Source organism: Drosophila bipectinata, chromosome 3R, assembly GCF_030179905.1.
Source record: "Drosophila bipectinata strain 14024-0381.07 chromosome 3R, DbipHiC1v2, whole genome shotgun sequence".
In the NCBI taxonomy this organism is placed as follows: Eukaryota; Metazoa; Arthropoda; class Insecta; order Diptera; family Drosophilidae; genus Drosophila; species Drosophila bipectinata.
The window spans coordinates 10766712-10785026 of record NC_091739.1 but is presented as its reverse complement, the minus strand read 5'-3'; the positions used below and the strand labels follow the sequence as shown (position 1 = coordinate 10785026).

General features: G+C 40.2%; 2 protein-coding genes across 2 annotated transcripts in view; both read right to left on the bottom strand.

Moving 5' to 3' along the window:
• side-III (sidestep III) overlaps positions 1–14192 on the bottom strand; it is an 87245-nt gene extending 73053 nt beyond the window's left edge. Inside the window, exon 1 of the mRNA XM_070280845.1 lies at positions 13220–14192. The gene's annotated coding sequence lies outside the window, so the exon portion shown is untranslated. The remainder of the gene's footprint in view (positions 1–13219) is intronic.
• A 799-nt stretch (positions 14193–14991) lies between these two features.
• On the bottom strand, positions 14992–15707 carry LOC108129452 (uncharacterized). Its single transcript, XM_017247431.3, has 3 exons — positions 15431–15707; positions 15199–15249; positions 14992–15142 (listed from the first exon to the last, which is right to left on the bottom strand). Exons 1-2 carry the CDS (start codon positions 15566–15568, stop codon positions 15226–15228), a joined length of 162 nt encoding a protein of 53 aa, XP_017102920.1. The 5' UTR covers positions 15569–15707; the 3' UTR covers positions 14992–15142; positions 15199–15225.
• Positions 15708–18315: the final 2608 nt, after the last annotated feature.

The following is an 18315-nucleotide window of genomic DNA, read 5'->3' as shown; positions in this document are numbered from 1 at the left end:
ATAAAAAAAATGTGTATGTTAAGTGATTCCAAAGCCAGAAAACAAACTTTTTTAGACTTTAATTGGAAAATTCTGTCTGCAGTTTAGCTATTTGCCAATTCGAACTTATATAACACTAATGGAATCACCGGCATCATGATAAAATATTTAAAATTGCGTTTTGTTCATTTTCAACATTGGTAAGTGCTTTCAGCCGTTGAGGTGTCAATGTCGTAACCCCTGCCTCCTAATTACCAAAAGAAGCCAAGGCCAAATAAGCCAGCGCGCGGGTTGGCAATTTCCAGATGTGTATGGCCAGAAGCAGATATCCACATACCGAGTGACACACCAACCAGAGTAGGCAGGAGATACTGGCCCGAAAACAGGCAAGCTGAAGTAGCAAATTGGCGGTGACATTGACAGGGGGAGGGCAGTGTAGGAATGTGTGGGAGGACAACCAGGCCACAGTGGCGCTCGTACTCAGACTCCAGGACCCGGCTACAAAGTACACAAAAAGTTTTCTAATTATTTTGTCATTAAACGCACACAGAGACATTTCCACACATCCTCAGATACACAGACAAACACACAGAAGTGGCAGGCTGGTTGGCTTGTTTACAAGCATACACATGTTTGCCGAGCTATAAAAAGGGTTGGGCCATGATATCCGAAAACCCTCCGGAAAGGAATGGAACGGCAAGGAGGAACTGGAAGCGAAAGGGTCCTTGGCACAAGGCAACTTTTTCTCCTAATTGTTTCATTTCATGAAATGGAGGTAAGATATTTCGGCAGCTGTGCGTGTGTATTGCCTCAGGATCTCTCACACAAGCAATGCATTAAAACAAGACATCGCCCGAAACCCTCCTACGACTCGGTCCCTCCGCTGCCTCCGCTGCATATAAAGCGATTAACACGAGGAACGCTCGAAAGGATCGGGACGCGGGGTGTCGCGTGACTGTGGCTGTCGCTCCTTGTTAAACAACAATTTGTTGAATTATTATCATACAACAACACCCTCTCCCGCACAAGGGCCAAATCCTTCAGCATCCACACAGTGTTGCTAACTCCTAGATCCAAGCAAATGATAGATAGAAGGGTATGAGTTATATAATTATAATTAAGGAAATCGTAATATACATTCTATGATACATCTCAGGTTCACATATCCTTATTGGTTTTTTCTTGATCTTAAATAATTTCTTATAAAAACTCTTGAGTTAAGTATACCTGCTTCTATTGAATATATTTTTAAGTTTTAAAATATTCAAAGCAATATCTTGATGCTCTACCCTTATCCATTAATCTTTTCCATGACAATCCCTTTAATTTAAATCTCCATTGTTAGTACGAACCGCCATTGTTGGCCACAAAAAAGCCGAAGTTGCGCCACTGCTGACAACAAGAACGTATATCCCTGAGTGTGTGTGTTCTTTGCTCACTTCGACGGTAAGTCAAATATGTTTAATAGCTAACTCCCTGTATTTGTGTGTGTCAGCATTTCCTCCTCAAACACTCGGAGCAAATACAGCCAGTACGTGGGTGTTCTAATTTCAGCTGCCTTGGCTTCTAAATCCCCAGTTGGGCGGCGACTAAAGTTTAAGTAATGGAATGTTCTGGGGCCAAATAGGGTTTCGAACAGCTCATCTGTTAAAATGCTATTAAATTATAATTGCATCGCTTGATAAATGTATTTGTTCAGCATGAGATATTTTACGCTAATTACCGGTTTACCAAAAGCATTGAAAATATCTATTAATGCCTTCATTGAATAACTCTTTTGTCACATTCATAAATCCATATGACAGTTGTATTAATTGAATATTGAAAACAATACATTTATATATACTTAGTAATAAAACAACTATTGTTATTTCCTGTAAAAATAAAACAAAAATATTTGAAAGCCTTTTAGATAAAATACTGTAAAGGGTAATTTAATACAGTTTCTCTTGGCCCTCTGCTGTCCATCAGTTTTCTTTTTGGCTTTCGGCAACAATTACCGCAGAGGTATCTAATTTCCCTTTTCAATTTTAAATTCATTATTCCACTTAGAAGTTTGAATTCTTTGGGAATCTCGCGAGGCTTTGTTTAGGTCTCAGCTCATCCAGTTAAATTTAGATTCTTTCTCGTGAATATTTAATATCTTCACCGTATTCCCAGTCCAGGCTTTTGAATATACAAAATTGCGCGTTTCTAAGTGAAAAGGCCGTGCGATTACTCAAGAGAGCATATTCCGGATTCAACTGCAACAACTGCTGTCAAAATGTCATAAATTGAAGCGCAACTACACTCGGCAGGAAAAAACACACAGCTAAGCCCTAAGGATGCCATTGCAGAACTCACCCATATACATATATGGACACACAACTGCGAGTAAAATAGTAGCAACTCTAAACAATAGCTTATGATTAACTTCAGAAAAAAATCTTTTTAAATAAGAATATTTCCTTTCTTCAAAATGCTGTCGTTTTCTTAAATCCCTTAATTTAATTCATCATCAGTTCACTGACCACAACTGTTTGCCGCACACACTTTGGGGCAGACAATTAAAAAGCCCAGGAGCGTCTGTCGACTGTTCGAGTGTATTTGCTGTACTTGCAGATCCCCGGGGAACGGCGTATGATTTTAGGCTTTCTGCCTGGCAAGGCAATGGAAGCCTACGCCATGATATGGAAGTTATTGTTAGTTTTCATTGTCGCGCAATGGCTGCCAGACGCAATATATCGAAACATTGCCGTTCGGGCTTCAAGTGGATCGGCTGGCATTTTGCACCGCAGCAACTTTACTCAATTACGTGCCTTGCTGGCTACTTCCTGGTCCCAGGATCCCCACGTGGCCCAGGAGAAGCACCAGAAGCCCCGAACTCGCCCGACCTCCGAACTCCTCCTTCCGTCGATTCACGTCAACTACTTTGGCAGACTTTCTGAACGAGTTGAGCTCACCTCTCAGCTATGAAATCAACGACTTTAGTGCAAACTTTCAACAATTTGCGTTTTGGCCACGGCCTGGCACCGGAATGGGAACTGGCAGCACCAAATCGAAAGCGAAAACTTTCTGCGACTAAAGGCCCCAAACCGCCAGGTGAGCCCAGGTGGACAGAAATGAGGGGGGAGGCAGTGGCCCAGGGAGAGTGATGTTGGTAAGCAGTCGGAGCAAAGTTTACCAAAGCTCCAGCCCAAATACCCAATGGGCTGTTTGATAAAAGTAAGTCCCAGGGGCTACCCGTTTACATCTACATTAGCGGCGACGTTGGCTTCGACAACGATACCTTCCTATAAATATAGTTCGATACACTAAAAAAAATACAATAATTTGAATTTATTTAATAATCCCTATGAAATTTAAATATTCTGAAACTAAGGAGGAATGGTGGTCAGGAATATTTGCAATGCTTTTAGGATTTATTTATAGTAAACCATCTAGTTAGACTTCGTTACTTTTCTCTAGTGTATCGATTCCGAGTTTGATGAACTGTTGTAATAATATAGCGTCCGAAATGTCGTCTAGAGTTAAGGTGGGTGGGTGACTGGGCCCAGCCCAGTAGAAGCCGTTGCTGCCGAACTGCCAACATGCGATATTGTGCAAACAGTTGGGGAAAGTTTTAAAGTTTCCGACAGCCACCATCGATTGCAGGCGAGCGAAGGTGGTAACTAAATTATTTCGAATTCGAACCAGTAACCAGTAACCAGGAAGGTGGTGGATGCCACCTCCTCATCCTGCCCCATAGCCCCAGATGACTTTGTATAAATTCTGCGCTGAAAAGTTAAGTCGCAACTTGAAGTGCGTGATGAGACCCAGAGGCGTGGGACGGAATGGGGACGCGCGAATGTTAATTAGTGGCAAAGTTCAATATCTCAGAGGGTAATGAAAGGGATTACTCGTTGCTGTTGGATGAACAGCTTGAACTGGTCAAGGACGAGCGGGAATCTATAGTGGAATCATAAATCAATATTCGATCGGATATGCTATTTAATTAATGAAGTTTCAAGCCAAGCAAATTGTTGATTTACCAAAGAAATACAAAAAGAACTTGCATTCAATAAACAAACAAACAAATAGTCTTTGGAAACTCTCAACTTTTGTTGCCCCCATGCCAGGGCCTCATGCCATATTTCATTTGACTGAAGGGGGCCCCCCAGACAAATAATAACATTTCTATTAGTTGGGAAAGTTTCATTTCATTTCAACTTTGTTTCCGTTCGCATCGCAAGGCGGGTTTTGATGGACTTCCAGCCAATTTCACCGATTTCATTGTTGACAGACTCGGGGAGTTAGAGAGTTGGGAATCGGGGGATACTGGAGTCGGCGAAAAAGGCCAAGAGTAGCAAGTAAATTGCCCACTTTTGACACTTGCTAAATTGGTTTTTGCAGCCCCGCATGGCACACTGCAGGGTGTCAAGATATTTTGGCCCGCATTTCGTTTGCCATAATTAATTGGCCCTCCGATTATACTAATCATGCCATAGACGCCCAGGCACTCAGTTATACTTATATTCCTCCTATACCTGGAGTGCAATAAAACGTTTGTGTTGATAATCACCCAAACTATTGAGCCACAAAAGACGCTTTTGGTGGCGATGGCGATGGCATAAATTAACGCCACAATAAAACGCAGGAATCCTTGGATGGGCCTGGTCTTGGCTTATCAAGTGCCATCGATCTTCCCAATTGAGTTATTACTGACAGCCTAATACGGTGTATCAACTTCATTGTTCCAAGCTAGGTGTCTGGTGAATGGTGAATGGAAATCAAAGGCAAACAATGGCCAGCCACCATTGCGTGTTTTCAATAAAAATCACTCCTGTCCAAACACCGAGATGGGCAGCTAGCGATTCGATAAGGACTCTTTCGGGCCGTAATTCATAGTTGTTGTGCTGCAATAAAAATCCTCTAATGCCTGATTTTGATTTGTATCAATGAACTCGAATGTCATGCAACACCTCAATAAGGCACCAAGGGGTTAGGCCAGGACTAACAGCTCCCCCAAACAGCTTCTGGTCGCTGTCAGTCATTTGTTTACATTTTATTGTTATTGTTGTCGTTGATGGGATTAATAAATTTTCCATTATCAAGATTTTCTGCTCTAAGCTGCGCAACTGCTAGATAAGTCGCCGTTCTCCGGATTGGGTGCGGGACTGGGCCCAAGTAGGACCGGGACCATTTGTCTATTTGGGCATTATTTTCTGGCTGGTTAAATTTATATACAAAGGAACAATACATGCTAACGAGCGTTTTGTAGTCGACTTGAGTGCCACTTTTTATCAGCACATAAATTATCGCGTTGAGCGCTGCCCAAGCTGGCCAAGGGCTGCGAAATCATTTGATTTCTCAATTTTTTAACAGCATCATTCTTCTGCATTAAGCTCAACGTCGCGACTAATCACATAAATCACTTAACAGGCCGCCCAACGAAACAGAAACTCCAGCTCGGAAGTAGTTATGGTGGAGTGCCGTCCTGAAGTTCTGTCAGCAAAATACAAAATAAATAAAAATAAAAAATAGTACTAGAAGTTATCTAACATAGAAAGAAAATATTCTATTTTAATGAAATAGGTTTTATATTTTTATATTTTTATTTAGAGTGGAAGTTCAAATTTAATATAGCCAAAGTAGAGCCAAACTGGTTAACACTAAAATGGCAGAACGAAAAAAGCAGCCAGCGGATCCGCCGACCAGCCGCTAATAGTTTTTAAGTATAATGCAATAAGGATGAAAATCCAAATCATGCTTCATCAACATCAACGTCAACAATATAATCAACCCCCCGCAGAGCGACAGCGACTTTTCGCTGGAGTTGCGAGTTAAAAGTTGGGGCTTTGGGGGATTAGGGGAGAGGTCGGCTCTGGCCGTCTGTCCCTCTGTCGTCCTGTCCGTCAAGGGCTGCTGCGTAGCTCCTGGTTGACAATTCAATGTCCTGCTCAATTTGTCCGCATGAAAAGTGGGCGGCAGTCGGCAGCACCTCTCCCACTGGCCCGTGCTTATTTGTCAACTGTGGATGCGGGAGCGGCTCCTGAGGCGCAGCTGCTGCCCAGTGAGCTGATGCAGCTTAGTCGCCCAAGTGCACAGCAAAGCGACGGACGGAAGGGCGGCTTTGTCTGATGTGCACTGCGAGAAAATATGTTAGCTATGACACAAATCTCTTAATAAGAAGGTTTGCAAGGCTTTTGTGTTAGGTTACCCTATTAATTAACAATAATACTTTAAAGCGTGTGTTATTATTTTGTTTTAGTTGAAATATTAAATATTTCATTAGCTAAAAAATATAATTTGTTTCTCTCAATGGTGATGCTCATGTAAAAAGCGCAGCCAGAGGCTCTGGCGTGGCCTGTCCCCTGTTTTCTGGCCTCTTGCTGGAGCCTTTCTGTTCCGTTCTGGCCTGGTGAACCGCTTCGCCTTCTTCGTCCTTTCGGCCCCGTCGGGGTGTCGGTCTGTCTGCCTGTCCTTCCGTCTGGCGGTGTCATCGTCCATGCTGACAAACAAAAGTGCCGACAACGAGCTCAAGGGAAGTGAGTGACTGCGACTGACCCGGAAAACATTAAAGGCCCTGCCTTGCTGGCCTGGTTGCTTGGCTTTGGCTTGGGCTAGGCATAAGACTACGGCTATGGCCTGGTGCGTTGTTTGTGTCGGATTCTAGTGGTAAGCATCTAACTCGGCTCAGAGCGGAAGTTCAGTTAAACTAAATACCCTTAGCTGGCCGACTGCTCAGCTCAGAGTAGAATAATAAAGCTGCATAAATATTTATGGCTGAAAATTAATCAAAATCATAAAAAGCACTCTGCGAGCAGCCAAATGAAATGAGCCAAATGCAAAACTAGTTAATTAGTTTTTCTCACGCACACACACAAACACTCTCCTACACTTACATACATACATACATCGCACACTAGCAAGAACATGGAGAATGGCACTGCAGTTACATTTGAATATTTGTGGATATGTGGCAGCAGGAAATTGGCTGGCAGCTGCCATGATGTAGCCATTCGGCCCTGAATCCGAATGTGGCCAAAGCTCTCTGGCCCCGAGACCGACGGAATGTAGTGGCCATTACTGAATTATTAACAAACTCAATTAAAACGAGTACTAATTTCAGGAACGGTCTGTATGCCAGGACATGCCTACGCACACTCTGCGGGTCTTTTTAAAATGCCTGTATGTGTGAAAGCGATGTAATTGAGAATGCGAATTGGCTAAAGGCTCACCCAAAATATCTTCACTGCCAATTTATGGCTTCAATAAATTAATGAAATTTAATTTGAATTTAAAACAAATGACCGCAAGAATATTTACAACAAAATTAAATTATTATTCCAAGACGAAGGAAGATGCGAAAACTAGAGGGCTGCAGATGAAATTGAATTTGGCCAAGCAAATGTTTGTGCCGCAAACGCATATATGAATAGTTTAGTGGGCATCTTGGCCAAGTCGACAAGTTTTCCTGCTAGCCGGCCAACCAGCCAGGCCGGCAGCCAGTCTGTCCTGCGTTGCCATAACATTTGTTGACTCTGATAATCCTTCAAGTTTGTTGACAATGTGGCTGCGACTTGTGCCCTCAAAAATATTGCGCATACGCCCCGAGGAGCAAAAAACGCCACACTCTTGCATATACTTAGGACCGAAAGTAGAGAAAAGTGCTACCATGCAGCCCAGGCCCATACTCATTTACCGCAGAGAGGGAACCACTTAATAATTACTTGAGCATTTTGTGATGTAGTCATCAGCCTGAGACTTTGTCTGGCAGATACTTCTCCAAGGCTCTGCTAGGACTGCTCGTGCCCTGCTCGTGCATATGTGTTTGTGTTGTAAACACGTGTTTGTCTTGGTGTTAAGTGAGCGGCCCAGAACTTGTTTGTCAATTTTCCATGGCTTCGAGTCTCATGTGTGCCGTTGCAGGCGCTCTTAGAAAGCCAGCCAGAATTACATTCTTGACTGCCACTTAAAATTAAACACAACGTGGGGATAGTGAAAATTAAAGCTGCTCTAGGCTAGTGTTCGTGCATAATTAGCGAGGAGAATGGACAATTTATTTGAGCTCCTGCAGCTTCAGCGGTTTCTCACCTATGGGAGCCAAGAAGTTGCCTGTGGCAAATGCTTTTAGCGCTTCGGTTTATTTATTTTTGCTGGAGTCACATTATGCTCATGCTCTTGTTCGTAAGCCGCATGTGTAAGAGTTGAAAACACAAAAAATTATACACATATATATGCTGCACAACAAAACATCGAAGGCAAAAACTTTTTGTGGATGTGGATGCTGTTCCAGCTATCTCTGGGATGCACTTTTAAAAATTGTTTTCTTCTCAAGAACTTTTAATAAATTAGAACATCAATAAAGTTGATGGGGACGTTTCCTTGAAATTCTAGTAGTAGGCACAAGCTTCTCAATTTCTATTTATTTTTAAATTATAAGCCAGAAAAGAAAAACTTCAAAACTTTTTTTAGGTGTGATAGGGCCGAGTATGCTTGTCGGTAAACTTATTTCTTTTTTTTCGTTCTATTTAGTTTGGTTTGCTTGCTGCTGAATAAAACATTTTCACGGTTTGTAGACCGAAAGTAACCCGCGAGCTACCTTCATATCAAATGTGTTGATCCCCACTCTCACACATCCCGCACCACCGGGCGTATACTTGATGTGTTTTAAAAGTGTGTGTTTATGCCCAACCCAATGGCCGAATGTCCTTGTGTGTAAGTGTGTGGGTGTGCAGGGTAGTGCTTCCTTGTGTGAGTTTTTCCTTGACTAGTGTGTATGATATATGCATGCACACGCCTCCAACGGAATGCTCGGCGGTAGTAAAAACCCTTTTCATTGTTGTTTACAGATCATTGACGTTGATTGTTTAAATGAAATGTTTGCTGTGCATTATTTGCTTTTACTTTTATTTGTACTGCAAAATTTAGAGGGGAACTTTGGCTTGTTGTTTTCTGCCGTTTGCGGCCACATAAAGCCTCGGGAATAAGCTAAATTTAACCTCAGAGGCTAATGGTTTGCAGCTTGAACTGATGACCTGAAATCCCGCCTTCCCCAATGTTTTATTGATGGGAATTGGACGAGGGCAGCCAGGTTAGATGATATGGCAGCTATTATTAGAAGTTCGCTCGGCGCCGATAAGTCTGCCAGGATTTTTCCATAAAACCATAAAACTGTTCTCCACCTCCAAAAACACACCTGCCCCGAGATCTATTTTCCACAGTCCACTTGGACCCTTTTTTTTTTAGCTCGTCTCCACCTCGACTTCGACTTGAGTTATACTTAACCCGCGGCACGCCTCCGGGCCATCGCCTTCACTTAGTGTTTTTCGTTAGCTTACACCTTGCCGCGTTATTAGAGCTTGAAATTATAATTTTCCTCGAATTCCTTGCTTTGTGCTCTTAGCCATGCAATTATGAGAACAACCTTCACAGGCGAATACAAAGGTTTAATTGCTTTTTTTTGCATTTCCACACAAAAAGGCGTGCAATTAGCCAACCAAAAAAAATGCAGAGCTCAAAAGAAACTAATTTCAAACATGGAATCAAAAAAATACATCTGGGGCGATGCTTCTGAGCTTAAACTTTTAGAAGCAAGTTTTGTTACCAGAATTTAATATATATGTACTTTAAAACCCAATTACATCTCTTATTATACCCATTATTAAGGTATATATAATTATAATGATAGTTAGGTTATTCCTGTGCCAAACTGGCCATCTCACATTATTTGCCATTTACATCGACATTATTGTTCAGAAAGAATCCTTCTTTTTTGCATTTCAACTGCTGACTGTTGCGAGTAAATTTTCGTTTGTCGGACACGTGCAGGAGCAGCAAAAACTTTTCATTGTACACACATTAATTTCCATATAAGCTTAATTTCCATCTGGCCTTTTCATCTCCGCAGCTGTAAATATATTTTCTGCAGCAACACGAAATTTTATTTGCTTCTGTGACGTGTGTTCTTTCGTCCTGCAATGCTTTTGTTTTTTTCGTTTCGTTTCGCTTCGACTCGGCTCGGTTTGGTTTGGTTTGTTTTTTGAGTTTTTGTATTTTTGGTTCTTCCAACGTACAGATGCAAATACAAACAAAAGAATTCATTATTATACTGTTGTGCATTTAAATTTGATACAATACACGCCATTTCTACACAAGCTAACACAAACACATTCGCACTTTCATTACAGACATGGATGGCCTCATGCATCGTATTTTCCGAGAGCGTTTTTTTTTTTTTGTTTAAAGGGAACGCCTGGCCCGTTACTCCCGTTTGTTTTTTTGAGTTTTGCATAAATTTTCGTCCTTTTCGTCCTGTTTGCTTTGGCCTGGTTTTGCGCACGGGCTTATTCCCACCAGCTTGTGTGCTCTTCCGTCTCCTTTAGAGTCCAGCGCTCGTCGGCGCTTTGTACGAGCATTTTTCGGCACTCATTAAAATAGGTAAACAAAATCGCATAAAATTTCCTGATAGACAACAGATAAGAGTTAAAACTTTGGGCAAACTCCAACCGGCCGGCCGGACGGCTTTTGTTGGCCAGTTTGGTTTGGCAAATGAAGTGTTATTCCCAACGAGAGTGAACCGCTCGAAACGTTCTCCTCGAGCTTATTGGGAGTTAACTGTTCGAGTGCCTCAATTACAGGTTAACTTCAGACTCGATAAGGGTTAAGTGCTGCCATTAAGCTACTTTTTGTTTATTTTCAGCTTAACAACTTTTTCACTTCGAATTCTTAATCATTTGAATTTATTTAAAGCTATTTATTAAAGCTGGTCAAGACAAGAAATATGAAAAAAGTGAACGCTTTTCATTTACTTTATAACAAAACAGCAATTTCATCAATAAATTGTTATTCTATAGCAAGAATTTTTATTGAATTTTTTTTGGCCAAACTAAATTCATACCAATTTCTGAAAATAACTACTCTCCTGGACTATATAAACGCAGTAAACTCACTAACGTTTTAGATGCTAGACCATCAACTAAAATGAAATTCCCCGAGTTTACCCGAATGGAATTTGTTAGACTAAATTTATAGGTGAAGAGAGTACCAAGTACCAGCCACATTCCTCCACTGACCCTTCCTCTCACAAAAAAAAACTCTGCCATGTAAGCCAGGATTTTACGAGGCAACCCAATAATTTGGTCTGCGATATGCAACGTCTTTGCCCCAACTCCCATCACTTTACCTCCGAGACTTTAAAGCTTTCAATGGGAAATCCTAAATCAGCCTTACGGCCATAAAACTTCCATTCTTCGTTCGGAGTAACCTTTTTTTTTGTGTGCTCTTGCTTTTGGCAATGCAAGCTTACTAGGTCAACACAAATCAGCATAAGCTACACAACTCCACATCGGACAATAACATTTTTATGTGTTAAGCTTTATGACAAAAGGCCAACAAGAAACAAGAAGGCGAGCGAGTGCACAGGGAAATACTAGTACGTTGAAGTTGCTGCTGCAAGTTGGCATAGAAAGTTTTCCGATTTGTTTTGGCCATAATAAATTTGGACAGCTGTAAGCAAGCAACAAATGGGGAATAAGCAAAACAAACGGCGTCGGTCACTGCAATAGTTCAAAGTAAAAGTCAAGGACCATGGGAATCGTTTCGGTTTTGATTACGTAATGTTGTTTCTCTTGTTGTTGTTGTGTTTTGCGTAACAGCGGAGGATCAATCTTTTTTTTGCTCAACACAGCTGCTCCACATGTTCCTCCCTGGCTGCGAGTGGCTCTGTCAAAAATGTTGAGCTTGTGTAAACAAGCAAACAGGCAAGTGGGCGTTGAGTTGTTTCTGCTAAGCAAGCTGCCACCCACTCACATTTAACCCATTGCATATCAAAGGTTTAAGAGAAAACAAATTTAAAAATTTAAAAACAAAATTCAAATAAAAACTAAGACTATATTTTATAAGTATTGTCTTGCTAATAAATGAAAGAGTTTTCTTAGAGTTAAGCACTGGTATTTTTTGTTTATCCTTTCTTCTTCATAAAAATTCAATATTAAAATTGCTAAAAATAAAAATAAATCCTTTTCTGTTCCTTTGGGTTAATTCCATTTTATCTCATCTGAACTCAACCATCTCGTGCGTATTTTCAGCCTGCACTTGTTTGCCTTCCTTGCCTTGTTTTTATTTAGCTGTTGGAGCATCTGTTGCCCGACTTCTGTTTTCCCTGTTAGCTCAGTCGGCTGTAAGCTGTGTGTTTGCCTCTGTCCCTGCCAAGCAAAATAATTTTAAATGTAATTTTCTGATGCGCCTACCACACGGATATGCAATCCGAATCCTCTGGCCCTCTTCAGTCTGGAGTGTTACTTTTGGCAAATGTCAGAGTGCCTCTACACACACTCCAAATCAACGTTGTCTGTTGGGTTTTATTTTTTTTCTCGTTCAGCCGTCTACATCCTCCAATGAGTGCACATCTCCTGTTGGCAAGGACATGCATAAATATTATAAAACGTGCTCTGCCGCAGATAGGTGAGTGCAGACCCCAAACTGTCTGGCCAAAAAGCTTACCCCTGGCTTTTATAAATAAGCCCACTTGCTGATTGTCTGCCCCCTGTCTTTTGGGCCTATCTCAGCTTCGTCCCAGGCTCCTGAATCTCCGTAAGGAGCTTTTATGCCTGGACTAACTGGCTTCAAACGCTCTTGCTTAAAAATATGCCATAAATTTCTGCATAATAATTCTTCGGCCACATATTTGCCTCTTTTGAGCCAATGGAATTTTTCTTTTGTTAAAGAAAAACTATATTTATAATAAAATGCCTTTAGACTGTTGTATTTGAAATTCAATATGATTTTCATATTTTTAAAAATATTTATCTAAAATATTTTAAATTTATTCAGTATCATTGCCTTAAAGAATTTTCCATTGTTCAACATAAGTCTCTGCATCTTTGTTTATGTTTGGGTTGTGGTATTTGCCTACAAATATGATTGGGCGATCTAATAAATTGAAATCGAATCCGAAAATATTTCAATAAGCTGCAGAGAACATGAAATCCTTGGACCCCCTGGTCGGTTGTGAACAAACAAAATAGCAAGCAATCATAAGGCTTGGCTCAAAGGCAATTAATTGCCAGTTAAATGCAATTAAGTGCAGCAAGCGGAAAGATTTCATGAATTTATTTACGCCCACAGCAGCATGAGATGCCCATTTTAATCGAGAACAAGGCGAAAAACATTAAAGATTACCAAGCAGGTATTATTAATTAAAGTTGTTTCCCGTTTGCATAAGCCGGGATTTGTCATATGCACATCAGACTTAATTAACTTGAATATTTATACGCACTTTTCGTGGTCGTGATTGGATGATGGTTGTAGGTTGCAGGTTATAGGTTGTAGGTGGTAAAGTGGCAAAATGGCAGTGCCAAAGTGGCCAACTGGTTAACTGGCAAGCTGGCAAATTGGTAAGCGCGCTCCGTGCAGTAATCGCGATAAGAGTAGGAAATGTGGAGCGACTGCGAAATGTATTTACGAAAGTCCACAAACAATGTGTAAAAACACGCGCCTCGTATGTACTCTCTCGATGGGGGATTTAAAATTTTAATAAAGTCATATACACGCACACCCGGCACAATGTTGTTTCTGTTGCTGTTGATCTTGATGTTGATGTTGATGGCCAAGAAGATGCCCACCCAGTAAGTGTGCGGGGCCCAGGCGAAAGAATCGAGGGCAACGTCGGCTCAGTCGGACTTATCCGGGAGCAAGACTGTGGCCGAAATTCAAGCGAGTACATTAATTTTTAACATCTATTTAACATTTCAATCAACGGTCGAGCACTTTTATCGCACAACCGCTGCATTCGCCAGCGCGTATTCGACTCGCATGCAAAAATTTAATTAATATTTAATTTTTCATTTATTGTATTTCTGTGTTTTGCCTGCAATTTTCATGACGCATCGCGGCCCGCTAATAAAATTAAACGGCCCCAAAAAACACTCACACAGACACACTATACCGGCGCGATATGGCATACAAGCACCCACAAGCACACTCTAGAAATCTGACAGTGTCAGAGTTGTGCCTTATTTTCCTTATTTATTTTTTTTTTTCCTTGGTTGTGTGTTCCACGCGCCGCGTTTTGCTTCTCCAGCGGATTTTTCGCGTATCCTTGAGCAGACCGTTGCGCCACGTTCCGACACGAATCCGAAACTGAGCCACGGCATTGGCAAAAACGTTCCCGAGCACCAAAATGTCCTTTGGCCCGCTCGGTCGATGCCAGCTCGGGGATTTTTTCGCTCGTGCCAGGCCCATCGTCCTTAGCTCGTTTCCACTCAATCCCGAATGAAAGTAAAAATTTAACCGAGCCAGGGAGCGTTTCGGCAGTTTGAGTTTGTTTTGGTTTAAATTGCAATGACTTGATGGCGCTTGAGATGAAGAACTGCTGAAGTGGGCCTATCCCAAGCTTTTTTTTATTCAGGTCATAACGAAGGATGCAACACATTTGTTCGCCGCATTAATTAAATATCTAAGTAACCCTTTATTCTCATAAAGTCATAAATTCTCATAAAGAAGAAACCATTCTACAAACACCTTTTACTATTCTATTTCTTTCTTACTAGTTAAATGTCTTTTAACATTTAAATCCTCTTTGCCAGCAAACATGAAGGTTTTCTCCTTAATATCAAGCCCAAAGCTTCTCTCATTATTTTAATAATCTAGATTGTAGATAATAACCAAAGGCAACTACTTAACAAGCACTATAATACCTTTTACTATTCTATTTCTTTCTTACTAGTTAAATGTCTTTTAACATTTAAATCCTCTTTGCCAGCAAACATGAAGGTTTTCTCCTTAATATCAAGCCCAAAGCTTCTCTCATTATTTTAATAATCTAGATTGTAGATAATAACCAAAGGCAACTACTTAACAAGCACTATAATCCTCTTATAGAAAAATAATGCCAGTTGAGACCCTTAAGTTAAAAAATGTTAGCACAGCTTCAGCAAGTCAGGTTAATAAGAGAAAATGTCCTTTCCCATTTGAAAGTCCCTCAAAACTCTTCAAAATCAACGCAAGCGCATTTTCCGACTTCCAGTCAGCCAGACTGGGAAATATAAGAGTTTATTTTTTCGAGGGAGGTTTTCTCTTTATTCAGCTTTATTCACAACTAACTTAATTTAATTCTAAGGCATTTTTTTGTAAAACCATTAAATATTAGATAAGCTAAGTCAGATAAGATAAGTCTTTTGCTTTATGATCATAAAATAATCTGAAATTAAATAAAAATCTTTTTATTAAGAAAAAAATTCCATTTTGATATTTTACCTGCCCAAATTAAAAATTTGACCTTAGTTACATCTTCATTATTTTCCAAATCTGAAAAATATATGACAAATTTTTGAATAAATTAAATAATTAGGTATCTACAACATTTAACAAATTAAAAATGGTTTTAATAATTGAATAGGTCTAGTTCTACATTAGGAGATTAAATCATTAATCATTCAATTAGCCATTATGCATATTTAATAATGATATTCAATTTAGAATTAATTACCCTATCATGTTGGGTTGGCAATGGAGGACGAGCTACTCCGGGCCTATTGGGCTTGATGGTGACCAGTGGCTTGGTACCTGGCTTTGCAGATGGCTTTGAAGATGACTTTGCCGATGGCCTCGGTGTATTTTCGGGCATTTTGTATTAGCAATAGAATCCTTTTGACAAATTTTTTTTAAAAGAATTTTTTTTCGAAGGATCCGAAAATTATTTGGCGTACACTAAACGAATTTAAAGTGGTCGCCCACTAGGTTAAGAAGAAATTTATTCAAATTCACATGACGAGTGTCAGAAGTGTAAAGAATATTTGTCTGTCATCGAGTCTGACTTCCAGACAGAGGCCAAAGGCCAGTCAGTCATTTGTCAGTCGTCCTGGCAACTCTCACATCTGGCTGCCGTGTGCCTATTCATAAATATATACACTTTTGTATGTTTGAGGTAATATATCATAAATGTCAGCGCCTGAAATTATGTACGTATAAAGCACAAAGCCATATAAATGAGTCTACTTTAAGACGCACTATATTTGTGTACTTTTCCGCGAAAAGTGTGGCACTCGCGAGAAATATGTCCGCGTCCATAGATGGCTGTTTATGGCTCTTATTTTTTATAAATTAATTTGCATAAATTATGGCATATGAGGGAGTCCAACTCGAGGCTAGGCCAAGCGCTGCTATTTATCAAAGGCAGCACACCGCACCGCAAATGCCTCTAAATGTCTGGCTCAAAGCAACAATCACTCACTCATTCATTCCATCATTCGCCGCGGCGGTGTCCCGGCCCCCTCACTACATTCCGCCACTCGCAATTTGCATTTTTCGCACGGGCATTGTCCGCCCAGTAAACGGTACTTCAGTCACCCCTTGGGGAGGGTGGCCTTCCTTATTTGGGGTGGCGGCAGCAACAATGTTGATTGTCTGCTAAAGAGCATAAAGTCGTATGGGAGTGAAGGCAGATAAACATAAAAATAGCATAGAATTGTGGGCACACAAAGGCGAAGACGATTCAGACTACAGAAAGTACAGAAAGCCAAACTCGCCAGAATGGAAAATGCACGCGTACACTCAAATGTTATGGCCAATCACTTTATTTCACTTGTTTTCAATTTTCCCCACAGCTTAAAGTTCCACCCCGCAGCCTCTTTTTATATGTCGGTACTATAGGGTCTGTGAGTATATATTTTTTTCACCCTCTCCCTCGCCCCATTTGTGGGGGTGGCATCACGTAGAGGTCATGCTAATCAGTGCGACAACTGCCAAAATGGTTTCGTCTTCATTTGAGGCAATGAGGGATTACACTGCGAAAGAAAGAGTATTGCGAATTAAATTACCCGAAAAAGAATTGCAATTAGAGTCGCTTTAATACTAAGATTAAGCTAAAATAGAAATCAACTCAAGAAGTAAGCTTGACAAGACAGACAGTTATAGTTATAGTGTTTATTTTTAGGTAATTATTTCACCATATTATGATTTCCAGGAATTCTATTGAGACTTTCATAAAGAAACTTTTCCCTCCATGTAACCAAAAACCCCATTCCCACAGAATAACCAACAGCCTAGCCACAAAAACCATCGAATAATTGAGTCATCAAATGTTTGACGCACCCTTTTACTTTTGGCTGCCTAGCCGTCCCAGCACGGCTTTGACAATTAACCGAACTATAAAATGTTTAAGTTTGAACACCTGGCTGGTGGAAAAAGTTGGTCCCTTTCCATCATATAATTGGTAGGAAGCTCACATGCCAAAATATTCAAGCATAGACACCCACACATATGTATATAGAACGGTACGCATACATTTAAGCCAATTAGCATTTATGTGCGGCGTTGCACTATGGGGAATTTGCCCGATTTCATGGTATTTAGTCATTTTATCAAAGTTTAAATATTTGGGTTTTTTTTATGTAAACATATTAAAAACATATGGCTCCATATGACTCCATACCAAAAATATTAATAAACAGTGCACTTTTAAAGCTTTGCACTGTTAAAGTCAGCTGTTGCAGCCCAAAGGCACGTGTTTGAGAAGAGGCAGTTTTTGGTTAGCTACTTTGAAAGTGCGATACTTAAAAGTTAAACAAGTTATTAATTCAATTTATGATGGAAAACAATCATACTGGCTTGTATTAAATGTTTTGTGTACTAATATTTTGCTATGTGCCTGTCTTAATAATATTTAGTCAATTTTAAAACAGGTTTAAAAGGTAATTTTTTGAAAAAAAAAATTAACTTTACGTAGACTTACAAAAAAAACATATCGTTGCAACAGTGTAAGTTTAATATATGTCGTAGAGCCATTAATTATGAATAAAAGGAAATTTGTCTCAATGTGCAAAAATGCGCACAATCTGCGTAATTTCGTTTTTTGTCAGGTGTCTTCGAGTTTTCGAACGCGGAGCTTTTTGAAGTATGGCGTACGAAGACGAAGAACTCAAACCAAGAAAGATCAATTCTTGATTTTATTTCGAGCAAAATAAGTAGAAACATGGATGTTGTAAAACACAAAAACAATTTGAAAAAGAATAGCTTATTTTGCCTAAATATAAATGGTAACTGGAAGATATGCAAGAGAAAAAAAAAATTTTTTGAGAAGAAGTTTGCCAATTGCCTGCAAATTCGGAACTTAAGAGTTATATTCATTTTCTTGTCTTGTCAACTGCCAATTGATTTGGAGAAATTTGAACAATTTTGTTTTAAAACTGGGGAACAAATTGTGGATTGTTATCCATGGTTGCCAATGACGGCAACTGTTCACAAAATTATTGTCCACTCAAGGCAAATTATGGAAAATACAATACTTCCCGTTGGCTGTTTCGGAGAAGAAGCGTCGGAAGCACGCGAAAAAAGTTATAAAAAAGATAGACTGCATAACCCACGGAAGCATAG

Coding starts and splice junctions, on each gene's coding strand:
- LOC108129452 (XM_017247431.3), bottom strand. CDS start 15,568: ATGCCCGAAAATACACCGAGGCCATCGGCAAAGTCATCTTCAAAGCCA. Junction 15,250..15,430: donor TGCCAACCCAACATGATAGG/GTAATTAATTCT, acceptor TATATTTTTCAG/ATTTGGAAAATAATGAAGAT.